The sequence below is a fragment of the Choloepus didactylus genome, chromosome 16, assembly GCF_015220235.1.
Source record: "Choloepus didactylus isolate mChoDid1 chromosome 16, mChoDid1.pri, whole genome shotgun sequence".
Lineage (NCBI taxonomy): Eukaryota > Metazoa > Chordata > Mammalia > Pilosa > Megalonychidae > Choloepus > Choloepus didactylus.
In genome coordinates this window covers 29,707,492-29,727,210 of record NC_051322.1, presented here as the reverse complement: position 1 = coordinate 29,727,210, position 19,719 = coordinate 29,707,492, and the positions used below count along the sequence as shown (strand labels likewise).

Genomic DNA, 19,719 nt, shown 5'->3' with positions numbered 1-19,719 from the left:
AAGGATTAAAGCAGAAATAAATGACATAGAGAACAAAAAAACAATAGAAAGGATAAATATCACCAAAAGTTGGTTCTTTGAGAAGATCAACAAGATTGACAAGCCCCTAGCTAGACTGACAAAATCAAAAAGAGAGAAGACCCATATAAACAAAATAATGAATGAAAAAGGTGACATAACTGCAGATCCTGAAGAAATTAAAAAAATTATAAGAGGATATTATGAACAACTGTATGGCAACAAACTGGATAATGTAGAAGAAATGGACAATTTCCTGGAAACATATGAACAACCTAGACTGACCAGAGAAGAAATAGAAGACCTCAACCAACCCATCACAAGCAAAGAGATCCAATCAGTCATCAAAAATCTTCCCACAAATAAATGCCCAGGGCCAGATGGCTTCACAGGGGAATTCTACCAAACTTTCCAGAAAGAACTGACACCAATCTTACTCAAACTCTTTCAAAACATTGAAAAAAATGGAACACTACCTAACTCATTTTATGAAGCTAACATCAATCTAATACCAAAACCAGGCAAAGATGCTACAAAAAAGGAAAACTACCGGCCAATCTCCCTAATGAATATAGATGCAAAAATCCTCAACAAAATACTTGCAAATCGAATCCAAAGACACATTAAAAAAATCATACACCATGACCAAGTGGGGTTCATTCCAGGCATGCAAGGATGGTTCAACATCAGAAAAACAATCAGTGTATTACAACACATTAAAAACTCGAAAGGGAAAAATCAATTGATCATCTCAATAGATGCTGAAAAAGCATTTGACAAAATCCAACATCCCTTTTTGATAAAAACACTTCAAAAGGTAGGAATTGAAGGAAACTTCCTCAACATGATAAAGAGCATATATGAAAAACCCACAGCCAGCATAGTACTCAATGGTGAGAGACTGAAAGCCTTCCCTCTAAGATCAGGAACAAGACAAGGATGCCCGCTGTCACCACTGTTATTCAACATTGTGCTGGAAGTGCTAGCCAGGGCAATCCGGCAAGACAAAGAAATAAAAGGCATCCAAATTGGAAAAGAAGAAGTAAAACTGTCATTGTTTGCAGATGATATGATCTTATATCTAGAAAACCCTGAGAAATCAACGATACACCTACTAGAGCTAATAAACAAATTTAGCAAAGTAGCGGGATACAAGATTAATGCACATAAGTCAGTAATGTTTCTATATGCTAGAAATCAACAAACTGAAGAGACACTCAAGAAAAAGATACCATTTTCAATAGCAACTAAAAAAATCAAGTACCTAGGAATCAACTTAACCAAAGATGTAAAAGACCTATACAAAGAAAACTACATAACTCTACTAAAAGAAATAGAAGGGGACCTTAAAAGATGGAAAAATATTCCATGTTCATGGATAGGAAGGCTAAATGTCATTAAGATGTCAATTCTACCCAAACTCATCTACAGATTCAATGCAATCCCAATCAAAATTCCAACAACCTACTTTGCAGACTTGGAAAAGCTAGTTATCAAATTTATTTGGAAAGGGAAGATGCCTCGAATTGCTAAAGACACTCTAAAAAAGAAAAACGAAGTGGGAGGACTTACACTCCCTGACTTTGAAGCTTATTATAAAGCCACAGTTGCCAAGACAGCATGGTACTGGCACAAAGATAGACATATAGATCAATGGAATCGAATTGAGAATTCAGAGATAGACCCTCAGATCTATGGCCGACTGATCTTTGATAAGGCCCCCAAAGTCACCGAACTGAGCCATAATGGTCTTTTCAACAAATGGGGCTGGGAGAGTTGGATATCCATATCCAAAAGAATGAAAGAGGACCCCTACCTCACCCCCTACACAAAAATTAACTCAAAATGGACCAAAGATCTCAATATAAAAGAAAGTACCATAAAACTCCTAGAAGATAATGTAGGAAAACATCTTCAAGACCTTGTATTAGGAGGCCACTTCCTAGACTTTACACCCAAAGCACAAGCAACAAAAGAGAAAATAGATAAATGGGAACTCCTCAAGCTTAGAAGTTTCTGCACCTCAAAGGAATTTCTCAAAAAGGTAAAGAGGCAGCCAACTCAATGGGAAAAAATTTTTGGAAACCATGTATCTGACAAAAGACTGATATCTTGCATATACAAAGAAATCCTACAACTCAATGACAATAGTACAGACAGCCCAATTATAAAATGGGCAAAAGATATGAAAAGACAGTTCTCTGAAGAGGAAATACAAATGACCAAGAAACACATGAAAAAATGTTCAGCTTCACTAGCTATTAGAGAGATGCAAATTAAGACCACAATGAGATACCATCTAACACCGGTTAGAATGGCTGCCATTAAACAAACAGGAAACTACAAATGCTGGAGGGGATGTGGAGAAATTGGAACTCTTATTCATTGTTGGTGGGACTGTATAATGGTTCAGCCACTCTGGAAGTCAGTCTGGCAGTTCCTTAGAAAACTAGATATAGAGCTACGATTCGATCCAGCGATTGCACTCCTCGGTATATACCCGGAAGATCGGAAAGCAGTGACACGAACAGATATCTGCACGCCAATGTTCATAGCAGCATTATTCACAATTGCCAAGAGATGGAAACAACCCAAATGTCCTTCAACAGATGAGTGGATAAATAAAATGTGGTATATACACACGATGGAATACTACGCGGCAGTAAGAAGGAACGATCTGGTGAAACATATGACAACATGGATGAACCTTGAAGACATAATGCTGAGCGAAATAAGCCAGGCACAAAAAGAGAAATATTATATGCTACCACTAATGTGAACTTTGAAAAATGTAAAACAAATGGTTTATAATGTAGAATGTAGGGGAACTAGCAGTAGAGAGCAATTAAGGAAGGGGGAACAATAATCCAGGAAGAACAGATAAGCTATTTAATGTTCTGGGGATGCCCAGAAATGACTATGGTCTGTTAATTTCTGATGGTTGTAGTAGGAACAAGTTCACTGAAATGTTGCTATATTATGTAACTTTCTTGGGGTAAAGTAGGAACATGTTGGAAGTTAAGCAGTTATCTTAGGTTAGTTGTCTTTTTCTTACTCCCTTGCTATGGTCTCTTTGAAATGCTCTTTTATTGTATGTTTGTTTTCTTTTTAACTTTTTTTTTCATACAGGTGATTTGAAAAAAGAAGGGAAAGTTAAAAAAAAAAAAAAAAAAAAAAAAGAAAAAAGACAAACAAGGGGAAAAAAAAAAAAAAAAAGATGTAGTGCCCCCTTGAGGAGCCTGTGGAGAATGCAGGGGTATTCGCCTACCCCACCTCCATGGTTGCTAACATGACCACAGACATAGGGGACTGGTGGTTTGATGGGTTGAGCCCTCTACCATAAGTTTTACCCTTGGGAAGACGGTTGCTGCAAAGGAGAGGCTAGGCCTCCCTGTATTTGTGCCTAAGAGTCTCCTCCTGAATGCCTCTTTGTTGCTCAGATGTGGCCCTCTCTCTCTGGCTAAGCCAACTTGAAAGGTGAAATCACTGCCCTCCCCCCTACGTGGGATCAGACACCCAGGGAAGTGAATCTCCCTGGCAACGTGGAATATGACTCCCAGGGAGGAATGTAGACCTGGCACCGTGGGACGGAGAACATCTTCTTGACCAAAAGGGGGATGTGAAAGGAAATGAAATAAGCTTCAGTGGCAGAGAGATTCCAAAAGGAGCCGAGAGGTCACTCTGGTGGGCACTCTTATGCACACTTTAGACAACCCTTTTTAGGTTCTAAAGAATTGGGGTAGCTGGTGGTGGATACCTGAAACTATCAAACTACAACCCAGAACCCATGAATCTCGAAGACAGTTGTATAAAAATGTAGCTTATGAGGGGTGACAATGGGATTGGGAAAGCCATAAGGACCAAACACCACTTTGTCTAGTTTATGGATGGATGTGTAGAAAAGTAGGGGAAGGAAACAAACAGACAAAGGTACCCAGTGTTCTTTTTTACTTCAATTGCTCTTTTTCACTCTAATTATTATTCTTGTTATTTTTGTGTGTGTGCTAATGAAGGTGTCAGGGATTGATTTAGGTGATGAATGTACAACTATGTAATGGTACTGTAAACAATCGAAAGTACAATTTGTTTTGTATGACTGCGTGGTATGTGAATATATCTCAATAAAATGATGATTTAAAAAAAAAAAAAAAAAAATAACTATTTGGTAATTTCCTAAACCCTGAGAGATATTCTAACTGTACTTTGGTGGGAAAGGAATAAAACAGGCATTTTTTTTTCCCAGCATGCTTACCTTCAAGAGTCTAGTTTAGGTATTTTTATCAGTATTGACTTATGTGGAGAAACAGCATTTAGCTAAAGGAAAATAACTCAGGATCTTTTCAGACTAGCGGAAGGAGCTAAACCTCAACTATATAAATTAGGAGGGCATGCTTACTGCGACATAGATGGGGGAAAATACAGACTTCTGGAGGGAGAAATGGCAAAGGGAGATGGAGAAAAGTAGAATGGTAGGTTAGAAGAAGGTTGCTCATTAAAGAACTAATGGAGACATTATTTTTAAACTAATGTCATCACAGGCTTGTTTCATGTATTAATGCCATGCTAGCAAATTCAAGAATTTGATCATCTGACATAAATGACAATTCCATAAAATTATTTCTTTGATAATCATTTTATCTTCATGCCTGCATTCTAAGTAAAGCACTCTGAGTGTCACTTAAATCTAAATAGGAGACAAATACTGGAATTTTGCATAGCCAACTCTTTTATCTTTGGAAATAAGAGTGGGTAAAGCACTTTTAAATGAGCTGCATAGTTAATGAGACAGAACAGAACACAAAGGAAACATGAGGCACAAAGGATTTAGAAATTTGAGTCTACCTCTTTTTTTTCTTGGTCGGTCTAGCTAAAGGCTTGTCAGTTTTGTTGATCTTTGCAAAGAATCAGCTTTTGTTTTCATTGTTTTTTTCTATTCTCTATTTCATTTATTCCCACTTAATCATTATTATTTCATTCTTCCTATTTGTTTTGGGTTTAGTTTGCTTTTCTTTCTTTCACAGTTTCTTAAGGTGGAAAATTAGGTTATTAATTTGAAACTTTTCTTTCTTTTTTAAATCAGTGTTTACAGGTTTAAATTACCCTCTATGCATTGCTTTGATGTATCCCATAAATTTTGAGAGAGCTCAATCAAGTTTGAGACATAGTTTGAGAGAAAACTCAAAATTACTAAATCCTTTATTTATAAGTATGTTTAATTTCCAAAATTCCTGAATTTTCCAAATTTCATTGCATTATTAATTTCTGATTTCATTGTATTGTGGTTGGATAACATACCGTAAATGACTTATTGAGACTTATTTTATGGCCTAACATAAGGTCTATTATGGAGAATGTTCCACATGTACCTGAGAAGAATGTGTATTCTTCCATTGTGGAGTGGAGTGTTTTGTAGATGTTTCTTAGGTCTTTTTAGTTTAAAGTGTTGTTTAAGTCTTCTCTTGTTGATCCTCTCTCTAGTTGTTCTATCCATTATTGAGAGTGGAGCATTGAAGTCTACAGCTAGTAAATTGTTGAAATATCCGTTTCTCTCTTCAGTTCTATCAGTTTTTGCTTCGTGTATTTTGGGACTCTTGTTAGGTGCATGAATGTTTCTAATGGTTATATCTTCTTGATGTATTGACCCTTTTATCATTATAAAATGTCCCTTTGTCTCTAGTAATAATTTTTGTGTTACAGTCTATTTTGTCTTTTATTATAAACACTTCAGCTTTTGCTTTGTTACTGCTTGCATAGTATATCTTTTCATCCTTTTACTTTCATCTTATTTGTGTCTTGGGATCAAAAGTGTCCCTCTTGTAGACAGCAGATAGGTTGATCATGTTTTTTTAATCCATTCTGCGAATCCCTGCCTTTTAATTGGAAAGCATAATCCATTTACATTTAACATAATTACTGATAAGTTAGGAATTGTGTCTGCCATTTTTTTACTTATTTTCTATATCTTATGTATTTTTTGTTCAACTGTTCCTCCATTGTTGCTTCATTCTTATAGTTTCCTTTAGTTCTTTGACCATATTTAAAATAGGTGATTTAAATTCTTTGTCTAGTAAGCTCAGTGTCTGGGCTTCCTCCAAGACAGTTTTTATTAACTGCCTTTTTTTCCTGTATATGGGCTAGACTTTCCTGTTTCTTTGTGTGTCTCATAGTTTTTTGTTGAAAATGAACATATTTAGTAAAATAATGTGGCAGCTCTGGAAATCACATTTTCCTCTTCCCAGGGTTTGTTGTTGTTGTTACTGCCGCTATTGTGGTTTGTTTGTTTAATAATGTTTCTGAACTAATTCGTTAATATCTGCATTCTTGTTGTATATGGCCACTGAGGTCTCTGCTCAATTAGCTTAGTGATAAGCTAATGATAAAACAGTGATTTCCTTAAATGCCTAGAACCAATAAGTCTCCCATAAATTGCTGTGGGGCTCTCTGTTCATGTGGGGGCACAGCCTCAACACTCATATAGACAGTTTAAACTCCTTAGTCTTCACTTTCTGCTTGTGCAGAGTCTCAAGATTGGCCAGAGGTGAGAACTTAGGGTCTTTTCAGGTCTTCCCTGGACATATGCACCGCCCTATGTATGCACGTGGCCTTCTAAATTGCCAGGGATATGTTGAAGCTTCGTAAAGCCCTATATGGACATCTCATTCCCCCAACTTTTTAAAGCTTTTTGGTTAGCCTACTGTTTGATCCAGTAGTTAACTACCTTAGGCAGCTGCAGTGTTAAACAGTTGCCTCTGATTGTTTTCAAGGCTATAGTGGAGCAGGGGAGACACAATGCTAATAGGATAAATTTAAATGCCACAAAGTTCACAAAGCGTTTTTTTTTTTTTTCCCCCATGAAAATGTTTCCTGTATTGCTCATGTTTTTGGTTAATTTCTAGAGTTCTGAAAAAGTTGGTTCTGATAATTTTTGCTAGCTTTCTTTTTGCTTGGGGGAGACAGGATTTTCAGAAGTCCTTATTCCACCGTTTTTGCTGATGTTACTTTGACACAAATGATTTAACCCATAGCTGAATACCAGAAATTTTAAAAAGATATTTATGATGTAGGTTAATTTTGTCTTTACTTTGGTATCATTTCTTTCTGACCCCCCCTCTCCCCCCACCAGCCTCACTCCTTTCTAGGAGGATAGCCTCTGTAATCAGTTTGGTTTCTATTCTTTCAAACAATATTTTGCTGATTTTTTTTTAATTTTATTTTGAAATAAATTCAAAGTTACAGGAACAGTTGCAAAAACAATACAAACCCCATACACAGCATACCCTGACCCCCCTCCCCCAATACCCCGATCCATCAACTTTAACATGCTGTCACACTGCCATTTCTTTCTTTCACTCCCTCCCTATCTATCATCCATCATCTTCTCTGTCTTCTGAACATACGAGAGCAAGCTGCACACATCCTTGAACAAACACTATAATTCACATATACAATTCCCACGAACAAGAACATTCTTTTATGCAATCCCATTAGGCACAGCTAAAAAGTTCAAGAAATTCAACATTGATACAAAGCTTACATTCTAGATTTCCTTTTTTTTTTTTTCCCTTATGTCCCAGCTGTGTCCCTTTGAGCCTCCTGTCCTCCATCCTCAGATCCCATCCAGGATCATCCTTGGCATTCAATTGTCATCTATTGAGACTGTCTTTTTTTTTTTTTTTTTTCAATTGTGGAAACATATATACAGCCTAAATCTTCCCATTCCACCCCCTCCCTAGCATTCCATTAGTGGGATTAATCACATTTAGAATGTTGTAATACTATCACCTTCCCATCATCCTTTACTAGAAATTTCCCTTACCTCAAACAGCAACCCTGCACTCATTTCTTAACTCCCCATTGCCCTTTCCTCCACTTCTCATAACCCATACTCTACTTTTCATCTCTATGGTCATATTCTCTGATAATTTCTTTGTGTTTACTGTGGGGCTTAAATTTAACCTCTTAAATCCATAGCAATCTTGGTTTTCTTTGATACCAACTTAACTTCAATAGAACCCGTAAACTATGTTCCTATACTCCTCCATTCCCTTGACTTTGTATAGTTCTTGTCAAAAATTACATATTTTACATTGAGTCCAAAACCACTGATTTGTCATTAGAGTTTATATATTTTATATCCTGTAGGAAGTAAATAGTGGAGTTACAAATCAAAAATTATTGACTTCTATTTGTATTCCATTGTGGTCAGAGAATGTGCTTTGAATATATTCAATTGTGTTTTTTTTTTTTTTATTTATTGAGGCTTGTTTTATGTCCCAGCATATGGTCTATTCTGGAGAAAGATCCATGATCACTAGAGAAAAATGTGTGTCCTGGTGATTTGGGATGTAAGGTTCTGTATATGTCTGTCAAAATTCTCTATATATCTCTCTCCTTTCTTTGTTTCTCTGTCAGTAGGGCTCCTTTAGTATCTGAAGTAGGGCAGGTCTTTAATTGGCAAAATCTCTCAGCATTTGTTTGTCTGTGAAAAATTTAAGCTCTCCCTCAAATTTGAAGGAGTTTTTTGCTGGATTAAGTATTCTTGGTTGGAAATTTTTCTCTCTCAGAATTTTAAATATGTCATGCCACTGCCTTCTCACCTCCATGGTGGCCATTGAGTAGTCAGTACTTAGTCTTATGTTGTTTCCTTTGTATGTGGTGAATTGCTTTTCTCTTGCTGCTTTCAGACTTGCTCCTTCTCTTCAGTATTTGACAGTCTGATCAGAATATGTCTTGGAGTGGGTTTATTTGGATTTATTCTATTTGGAGTTCACTGGGCATTTATGCTTTGTGTATTTATATTGTGTAGAAGGTTTGGGAAGTTTTCCCCAACAATTTCTTTGAATACTCTTTCTAAACCTTTACCCTTCTCTTCTCCTTCTGGGACACCAATGAGTCTTAAATTGGGACTTTGTTTTATCTATTGTATCCCTGAGATCCATTTCGATTTTTTTCTCCATTCTTTCTTTTGTTCTTTCATTTTCTGTTCTGCGGTCTTCTAGGACGCTGAGTTGTTGTTCAACTTCCTCTAATCTTGTATTATGAGTATCCAATGTCTTTTTAACTTGGCCAACAGTTTCTTTTATTTCCATAAGATCTTCTATTTTTTTATTTACTCTTGCAATGTCTTCTTTATGCTCTTCTAGGGTCTTCTTTATGTTCTTTATATCCTGTGCCATGTTCTTCATGTCCTTTATATCCTGTGCCATGCTCTCATTCTTTGACTGTAGTCCTTTGATTAATTGTGCCAAGTACTGTGTCTCCTCCGATCGTTTGATTTGGGTCTTTGGGATTGGGTTCTCCATATCGTCTGGTTTTAGCAAATGCTTTAAGATCTTCTGTTGTTTTTGGCCTGTTGGCATTTGCTTTGCTTGATAGCTGTGATCTTCCAGGACCTCTGCTGAGGGAAGGCTGTGCTATGTCACAAGTGCGCGCTTTCCCTCAAGGGAAGCCCCGGGCTGCCGGGCCATGCAGGGGCATTCCCAGCCTGATACATAAATGGCTGAATGGGGCATCTCAACCCCCCCCCCCCCTTTTCGCACTGCTTTGCCTTCCCAGCTCCGGGACGACTAGCTGTGGTTGCACCCAAGGCCACTGTCCACGGTTGATACTGTGGTGTGTGCGGGGTGCCGTGGGAAGCCGGCTGCAAGGGATGTGGTTTCTTTCTCCTTTTGGCTCTCCCCTCTGTCTCTCTGGCCCCGGGACAATCAGCAGCAGGTGTGGGATGGGCTATCCTCCATGCCAGACACCGAGGCGTTGGCTACAGCCCACTCCTGCAGTGCTTCACTGCACGGTTCTCACTGCTGTATCTGCAGCCACTCCTGGGTTTTTTTTTGTTTGTTTGTTTTGTTTTGTTTTAAAAAGAACTAGTCCGTCTCCAAATGCCAACCCACAGTTTCCCCACACTGCAGCACGGCTGCGGGACTTTCAGCTGGCTTACTCACTCGTTTCAGAATGCAGACTCCCGGTTTCACCAAGTGCACAGTCCCTGTGGTTTTAGCAGACCTTGTCCAGCTGGTACATCACTGCAAGTGGTATTCTGGGTGACTTTCTGGTGTTTATCTAGTATTTTTCATGGCGGTGTTTTTTTGCCCTGTCTCACCTAGCTGCTATCTTAGGTTCTCCTCTTGACAGTGTTTTAAAACCTCAGCTTCTTGGGAGAGTTGGGGGACATACCTGTCTCAGGACAGGGAACCCAGAGGATCTCTCTGTGGAGAAAACCTCAGCTGTTTTCAGCCCGCAGTGTTCAAAAATTGTGAATCAGAACAAATCATTTTTTTCAGCACCAACACCAGAAGTTGACTGCTGTGTTCAAAGCTGAGATTCTCATGGGTGTTTGCAGGATCTTCAGGAATAAAACCTGCAATCGTTGGGAAATGTCACCTGAAATTTCCTTTATTTCTATTTTATCCTCCTTCATTAGGTCCTTACTCCTTCCTTGGAAACTGGTGATATCTCCAGCTGTCTTTGTGGATGTCTGTTTGTCAATTCCAATTCCCAACCTCTGCTTTAACAGGTGGCTTCATTTGGACAGGCATCTCGAGATGCTGGGAAAGGTTCCCCAGGGATGGCTACTTTTGTTGATTTTATTTATAAAGTATGCATGTGTGGGTCTGTAATATGTAGTTTATGTTTTGTGGGTTTTCTAAACATAAGTGGGTTAACAGGGTGTTTTGATTTACAGTTGGGTTTTTGTTCCGTTTCTTTAACTGCATGTCTTGGAGATCTTTCTACTAAATTATTTATAGGTATGTTGACCAGTCTTTGTTAACTGTTGCATGATATTCCATGGTATGGATGTACCATAGGTCCCTTAGCTATTCCATAACTGATGAACTTTTAGTTAACTATAATAGCCAGAAGAACTGGAAACAATACTACAATTAATCTCTTTGTATATGCCTCTTTTTAAAAAACATTTTATTGTTAAAATTTTCCATTTTAACCACTTTCAGATATACAACTAAGTGATAATAATTACATTGACAATATTGTGCTATCATCACCAACATCCATCATCTCAAACAGAAACTCTGTTTTTATTTTTTAATTATTTTATTATTTAAATAATAACTTCCGCTTTTCACCCACCCCCTCATCCCACCCACTAGCCCCTGGTAACCTACAATCTATGATTTGTCTCTGTGAATTTCCTTATTCTATGTATTTTATATAAGTGAGGTCATACAATATTTGTCTTTTTGTGTCTGGCTTATTTAGTCAACATGAAGGTTTATCCATGTAGTAGTATGTATCAGTTCATCATTCCTTTTTAAGGCTGAATAATGTGTGTATGTATATACCACATTTTGTTTAACTGTTCATTTGTTGATGGATACTTAGGTTGCTTCTACCTTTTGACTATTATGAATAATACTGCTATAAACATTGTTGGACAAATATATGTTAAGAGTTCCTGCTGTCTTGATTGTATGCTTTGGATGACTGTATGGTATGTGAATATATCTCAATAAAATTACATTAAAGAAAAAAAAAAGAGTCCCTGCTGTCACTTCTTTTGGGTGGGATTGCAGGTCATATGGTAATTCTGTGTTCAGCTTTCTGAGGAACTGCCATACTGATTTCCACAGGGGCTGCTTCATTTTGCAACACAAACAACAATGTGTAATGTTTCCGATTTCTTCACATCCTTGCCAAAACTTGTTATTTCCTGTTTTTTTTTTTTTTTTTCTTTTTAAATAATAGCCATCCTAGTGAGTATGAGCTGGTTTTGATTTGCGTTTCCCTGATGACCAATAATGTTGTGCATCTTTTCATGTGCTTATTGGCCATTTGTGTATCTTCTTTGGAGAAATGTCTATTCAAGTCCTTTGCCCATTTTTAAATTAGGTTGTGTGTTCTTTGATTTTTGAGTTGAACCAACAAGAGATATCTGTAAATACAAGATTTTATAAAAGCGTCTTACACAACTGTGGGGATCCACAAGTCCAAATTCCGTAGTGCAGGATGCATGAGTCCAAATTCTGTGGGGCAGGCAGCAAATTGGCAACTCCGATGAAGGTGACTGATGAATTCCTCAGGAGATGCTGGCTAGCCAAAGAAGAAGTGAAGGTCCTCTCTTTCTCCCTTAAAGGTCTTCAACTGATTGGATTAAATCCAGCTGATGGAATTCTCTCATTGTGAAAGACACACCCTTCATTGATTTAATCAGTCACAGGTGTAGTCAATTGACTGATGATTTAATGAACCAGCCTTCTGGTTTATAAACCAGCCACAAATGTCCTTGCAGTAATAGTTAGGCCAGTGCTTGCTTGACCAGACACCGGGGCACCATCACCTGGCCAAGTTGACACATGAATCTAACCACCACAGATGGTTATGCCAGAAGTAGAACTGCTTGATTGAAGAATAAGTGCATTAAGAATTTTTGAGGATATTTTCAAATTGTCTACCAAAATTCTAAAAATAGTATCTCTTTTATCATGCCATCAACAATGCTGGATACTATTAATCTTATACATTTTTGACAGTCTGGGCAAAATGATATTCCATCAATTTTTTAAAAATTGCATCTATATTGCATTTTAAAGGACATCATTGTTACCCAGTAAGTAATATTTTTTAATTCTTTTATTTCTTGTCTTTAGGGAATGGCATTTACATTACAGGAACGACAAATGCTTGGCCTTCAAGGACTTCTACCTCCTAAAATAGAGACACAAGATATTCAAGCCTTGAGATTCCACAGAAACTTGAAAAAAATGAGTGATCCTTTGGAAAAGTAAGAGTTGATGAGATGTTTAATCTTTTATTGATCTTCTAATAAAAATATTGGGGGTATTATGATTATTGTGGATTGAAAAATATATAATCTTATAATGAAGGTTTTTTTTTTTTTTACCTTTTTTTTTAAAAATTTATTTTGAAATAAATTCAAAGTTACATGAATAGTTGCAAAAACAATACTAGCCCCATACATGGAATTCCATCATACCGACCCCCCTCCCCCGATAGCTCAATCCGCCAACTTTAACATGCTGTCACATTGCTATTTCTTTCCCTCCCTCCCTCCCTCCTTATCTATCATCCATCATCTGTTGCTCTGTCTTCTGAACATATGAGAGTTAGCTGCACACATCCTTGAACATACACTATAATTCACATATATACTTCCCATGAACAAGAACATTCTTTTATGTAATTCCATTAAGCACAGCTAAGAAGTATAAGAGATTCAACAATGATACAAAGCTTACATTCTATATTTCCTTTTCCTTATGTCTCAACTGTGTCCCTTTGAGGCACCTGTCCTCTATCCTCCAATCCCATCCAAGTTCATCCTTGGCATTCAATTGTCATCTAATTAGACTGTCTTTTTTTTTTTCAATTGTGGAGACATATATACAGCCTAAATCTTTCCATTCCACCCCCTCCCTAGCCTTCCATTAGTGGGATTAATCACATTTAGAATGTTGTAATGCTCTTTCCCATCATCCATTACTAGAAATTTCCCTTCACCTCAAACAGCAACCCTACACTCATTTCTTAACTCCCTATTGCCCCTTCCCCCATCTCTCTTAACCCAAACTCTACTTTTCATCTCTATGGTTATATTCTCTAATAATTTCTTTGTGTTTACTGTGGGGCTTAAAATTAACCTCTTAAATCCATTTCAATCTTGTTTTTCTTTGATACCACCTTCACTTCAATAAGGCACATAAGCTATGTTCCTATACTCCTTCATTCCCCCACCTTTATATAGTTGTCTAAAATTACATATTTTACATTGAGTTCAAAACCACTGATTTGTCCTTAGAGTTTGTGTATTTTTTATCATGTAGGAAGTAAATAGTGGAGTTACAGTTCAAAAATTATTGATCTCTATTTGTATTCCATTGTGGTTGGAGAATGTGCTTTGAGTATATTCAATTTTTTTTTTTTTTTTTTAATTTCTTGAGGCTTGTTTTATGTCCCAGCTTATGGTCCCTTCTGGAGAAAGATCTGTGATCACTAGAGAAAAATGAGTGTCCTGGTGATTTGGGGTGTAAGGTACTATGTACGTCTGTTAAAATTCTCTATATCTCTTTCTCCTTTCTTTGTCTCTCTGTTGGTAGGGCTCCCTTTAGAATCTGAAGTAGGGCAGGTCTTTGATTGGTAAAGTCTCTCAGCATTTGTTTGTGAAAAATTTAAGCTCTCCCTCAAATTTGAAGGAGAGTTTTGCTGGATAAAGTATTCTTGGTTGGAAATTTCTCTCTCTCAGAATTTTAAATATGTCATGCCACTGCCTTCTCACCCCCATGGTGGCCGCTGAGTAGTCACTACTTAGTCTTATGTTGTTTCCTTTGTATGTGGTGAATTGCTTTTCTCTTGCTGCTTTCAGAACTTGCTCCTTCTCTTCAGTATTTGACAGTCTGATCAGAATATGTCTTGGGGTGGGTTTATTTGGACTTATTCTATTTGGAGTTCACTGGGCATTTATGCTTTGTGTATTTATATTGTGTAGAAGGTTGGGGAAGTTTTCCCCCACAATTTCTTTGAATACTCTTTCTAGACCTTTACCCTTCTCTTTCCCTTCTGGGACACCAATGAGCCTTAAATTTTGACGTTTTATTTTATCTATTGTATCCCTGAGATCCATTTCGATTTTTTCAATTTTTTTCTCCATTCTTTCTTTTGTTCTTTCATTTTCTGTTCTGTGGACTTCTAGGACACTGAGATGTTGTTCAGCTTCCTCTAGTCTTGTATTGTGAATATCCAGAGTCTTTTTAATTTGGCCAACAATTTCTTTTATTTCCATAAGATCTTCTATTTTTTTATTTACTCTTGCAATGTCTTCTTTATGCTCTTCTAGGGTCTTCTTTATGTCACTTATATCCTGGGCCATGGTCTTCTTGATGTCCTTTAAATCCTTTGCCATGTTTTCGTTCCTCGATTGTAGTTCTTTGATTAATTGTGTGAGGTAGAATGTTTCTTCCGAAATCTTGATTTGTGTGTTTGGAGTTGGATTCTCCATATCGTCTGGTTTTATCATATGCATTAAGATTTTCTGTTGTTTTTGGCCTCTTGGCATTTGTTTTGCTTGATAGGTTTTTTTCAAATTGTAACAAAAAAAAGGATATCGATCTAATTTTTCAGAGACATAGTTTGGTGACGTACGCTTTCTCTAACTAACCAGCAGATGGCGTCTGTGAGTCACCTATATCCCTCAAGTCAGTTCACAACCTTGTTCCCGCGGTGTGTGGGGAAATGATTCTTGTGGGGTTCAGTTGGAGAACTCAGTTTGGGTGTGTTGCTGGAGCCGTCCGCCCTGAATGTGGGGCGTGTGTATGGGTGGCCAGGGAGGAAGGGCAGTTCTAATGTTCAAATCCCCTTGGTTCCAGGAGATTCCAGGCTGCCACAAGAGTCTAAGCCTTCATTTCAGTTCAGCCCCAGACGCTCTCTCTTGCTGCTCCACAAACCACCGGATTGGGCATAGCGCCCCTGGGTTCTCCGAGCAGGTCCCCCCTCCCAGCCGCGATCCTCCAGGAGCTCAGCCAAGGGAATGCCGTGCTACGTCACCAGTGTGCGCCGTCCCTCAAGGGAAGCCCTGGGCCGCCGGGCTGTGCTGTGGCACACTCTCAGCTCGTTTCAGAATGCAGAATGTCCGAGGCTGTCTTTACTGCAATGCCTTGCGGGCTGAGAACAGCTGAGGTTTTCTCCACAGAGAGAGAGAGAGAGGGATAGAAAAACTCCTGGGTTCACCTGTCAGCCAGAGATAGCACCCGATCCTCTGGGCTCCCTATCCTGAGACAGATATATTCCCCGAGTCTCCCAAGGTCAGTTGTCACCAAAAGCCTCTGTCTGCTTGTTGAGGATTCGCTGTCTGTATTGAGCAGTTAATGTTAAAACCTCACTTGGAGCTGGGCTGAGAGAGTGCACGGCGCGGCTTCCGTTTTGGAGGGGCTCTCGGCTCTAGGCTCTCTGCTCTCAGCATGGGTCCGCAGTTTTACTTAAAGATTTTATGCTGTGATCTTGGGCATTCCTCCCAATTCAGGCTGATGGATGATGAGTGGGCAGTCACGTTTGTCTCCCCGCTGTTATTCCAGGTTATTTATTGGTTTTTTGTTCATTTATGAATTGTTCTGGGGGAGACTAAGTCTTCCACTTCTCTCTATGCCGCCATCTTCCCAGAATCCTCCCATAATGAAGTGTTTAGTTTTATCAGGTAATTGTTATTTTTATGATGCTTGTGTTTCCTTTACTTCAGTGAATAGTTTGCTTTTATTCACTATTGTAAAAGTGGGCAGAAATCGGTCTTTTTTGCTTAAAATAACAGAGCATTTCTAGCTTCAATGAAACTTGAGAAGCAAAAGATACTAATTATTTGAGCCCAATTTATTCAACAACTTTTATTGAGCATCTGCTTTGTGAGTGCTATACTAGCCACTGAGGACATAAAGTGCGTAATAGGTTGAGTGACCATGTAATACATCATCCAATCCAGGACACTTTTTGATGATAAATGCATTTCTTTCTTTATTTAGATGTTTAAGCTCTCACACTAGGTTTTTACAAGCTGGTGAAGACTGACAAATTATTTCTCCCACAGAACTATAACCACACATTCCCAGACAGTGTAAATATATGGTTGGACTAACATTAATACACATCACCATTTTATCAATTACATAATAAAATAAATTATCAAGTATCCAAATATTAAGTTACACAGCTCAAAAGGCATGTAAAATATTAGATGTCCGCTGAATCATTAGCAGAAATCTACTTTCTTTTTTTGCAAGAGAGGTTGGGAAGAGAAGGAAAAAATCACACTTGGAATAAAAATAATGGTTGGTAAACAACTTCCAATGGATATGGAAAAAAATTACAAGAATTTCAGAAATTGTGATTAAGAATTATTGTAGCTACCCTAACAAAGCATCTCTACCTTTTTAAAAAAAAATTACTAAATTAAAGAGCATATTCTACATGTTCTGCATAAGACAAAAGCAACATTTTACTAAAATATTTAATAGCCCCCTTACCATTCATTTGTCAGGCCCTCCTGGTTAAGTTGCACCCCAAAGTGCAAACATTAAATTAATTGCTAGGCTTTTTTGTCTGGAGACATTCAAGATGTGCTTCTGTACAACACAGATTTTCAAAATGGAGGTTTTCTCTAACGCCACAAGATGAAATTTATAGATAAGACATTAAAATCCAACAAAATTCCATGGCTGAGCAAACCTGATGTATACTGGTATGAATGTGGGAGATGTAAACAAAATGAACAGGCAAATAACTACACAGGCCCTACTTTCAATGTTTGAAATGACTGAAGGAATAAACCACATAAAGTCTAGAATGTTCATAGTTCGTGGGATTTCTAGACATATAATATACATACTGTGCTGGGTATTTTGGCACCTGATCTCTAAATTTTTTATATATTGATAAGATTCTGGCATGGGAAGAGATTTAAAGACGACTTATAACTCAGTACTGCATAATTTCAGGAAAGGTCAATTGTTACAAATGATAAGCCTATTTTAAAAGCTTACCAGCAAGAATCTTTTGCTAAGTGTCCAAATAGGCTGATTGTAACCCAAACATAGAGATTGCAATTCTGTCAAACTTGTAGCACAGTAAAACTGCTTTTCAATACTCCTATGGAAGCTTCATTGGACTTACTCACCAACATGTTGCCTAATATGTATGTCAAATTATATCCTTCCTCTCTCAAATTCCACTTCCAAGGCAATAGTATCAGGCACCCCAGTTTTATTGACTGCAACAGTTTCTGTGACTATTGGAGTCTTTGAAGTGCAGCCACATTTTAGGGTGATACTTCTCCAAATACAAAACTTGCCTGCTATTTAAAGCTCCACCCCGCTTTTGTCTTGCAAACTGTACTGCATCTTCATATTTCATTCCGCTTTCAATCAGTGCTAGGGCAACAAGCACTAAGCTCTCCCAAAGCCTGCAACACAATGAACAGCCATGCAGCAACCAGGTTCTTCCCAGAACTTAACTTTTACAAGACTTAATGAATCATCAACAATATGGTTGGATGATGGTGCACCATCATCAAAAGGCCAGTCAAGAACATGGATGCCTTCTTTCTCCACAACAGCAATGTCATAAGTTGCTTCACATACTCTTGCTATTGTGGTAACTCCATACTTCTTTTTTTTTTTTTTTTTTTATTAAATTCAGTTTTATTGAAATACATTCACACACCATACAATCATCCATGATATGCAATCCACTGTCCACAGTATGATAACATAGTTATGCGTTCATCACCACAATCTATCTCTGAACATTTTCCTTACATCAGAAAGAACCAGAACAAGAATAAAAAATAAAAGTGAAAAAAGAACACCCAAATCATCCCCCCATCCCACCCCATTTGTCCTTTAGTTTTTATCCCCATTCCTCCACTCATCCATACACTAGGTAAAGGGGGTGTGATCCACAAGGTCTTCACAATCACACTGTCACCCCTTGTAATCTACATTATTATATAATTGTCTTCAGGAGTCCAGACTGCTGGGTTGGAGTTTGGTAGTTTCAGGTATTTACTTCTAGCTATTCCAATACATTAAAGCCTAAGAGGTGTTATCTATATAGTGCCTAAGAATGCCCACCAGAGTGACCTCTCGACTCCATTTGGAATCTCTCAGCCACTGAAACTATTTCGTCTCATTTTGCATCCCCCTTTTGGTCAAGAAGATACTCTCAGTCCCACGATGCCGGGTCCACATTCATCCCCGGAAGTCACACTCTGCGTTGCCAGGGAGATTTACACCCCTGGGAGTCGGGTCCCACGTAGAGGGGAGGGCAGCAGTAACTCCATACTTCTTAAGGTCCTCTATAAATTTGCTTAAGGTTGCATTGGTTGGATTGCATGTAATAAATCTTATGGTCTTGTATGTGACTTCCCCAGGAGGTGGGTGGTTCATTCGAGCCATGCTAATTTGTTAAAAAACACTCAAAGTTTATGAAAGAATTAAAACATTAAAATAGAAATGATGTAAAGAAACTGAAGTCTACTTCAGTATACTCCACTTGAAATTCTCAGTGCTTTGAGTATGAGGTTGGGAGTAATGGGAAATGAAATGAACCTCCTAACAAGAAGCAGTGATTCTTCAATCCAGTAATACTGAGGCAGTATAAAGAAGTTCACTGAGGTTTACCCCATCCAGGTCAGAACTCTTGTAAAGTGCTCTGCGGATTTCAATTCAACACTTCTGCGTCCAGGTTAACCACTCTTATGAGGGTTTCTAGGTGGAGAAGTAATGAGTTTCTACAGTTCACTTGTCTGCATAGAGGTTGTGCTGTGCCTGGCAGTAATCTCCACTGCCCTTCAGAAACTCCATAAATGTGTGACCAAGAACACCACAGAACTGAGGAATATGTTTACTTGTTGAAGATTGTGGCCTAATCATACAGCGGGTCCCGAGGCGGTGGTGAACCAGGTGGCGCAGTGGCAGCGGCTGCAGGGCAGAGGGCGGCGGTGGTTGTCGTGAGGCAGGCAGCGGAGCAGGAGTCCCCAGAACACTTTTAAGAGTGCAAAAAAGGCATTATTGAAACTGTTCTTGGCAAACTAGGATGACTGGTTACCCCCATAACACAGCCCTGCTCTCTTGGAACTTACCAGCAGTTTCACTATGTGTGGTAGTGTTCAGTACAGTGAGAAAACAGTACATGCAGGCTGTATTCTGACAGCATAAAGAGGAGTACCTAGCCCAACTTGGGGAA

General features: G+C 38.3%; 1 protein-coding gene across 1 annotated transcript in view; it reads left to right on the top strand.

Annotated features, from left to right (window-relative positions):
- The window catches only part of ME2 (malic enzyme 2), a 135,802-nt gene that overhangs the window by 69,435 nt on the left and 46,648 nt on the right, over positions 1-19,719 (top strand). Inside the window, exon 3 of the mRNA XM_037805544.1 lies at positions 12,624-12,757. Within this exon, the coding sequence (XP_037661472.1) occupies positions 12,624-12,757 (134 nt within the window). The remainder of the gene's footprint in view (positions 1-12,623; positions 12,758-19,719) is intronic.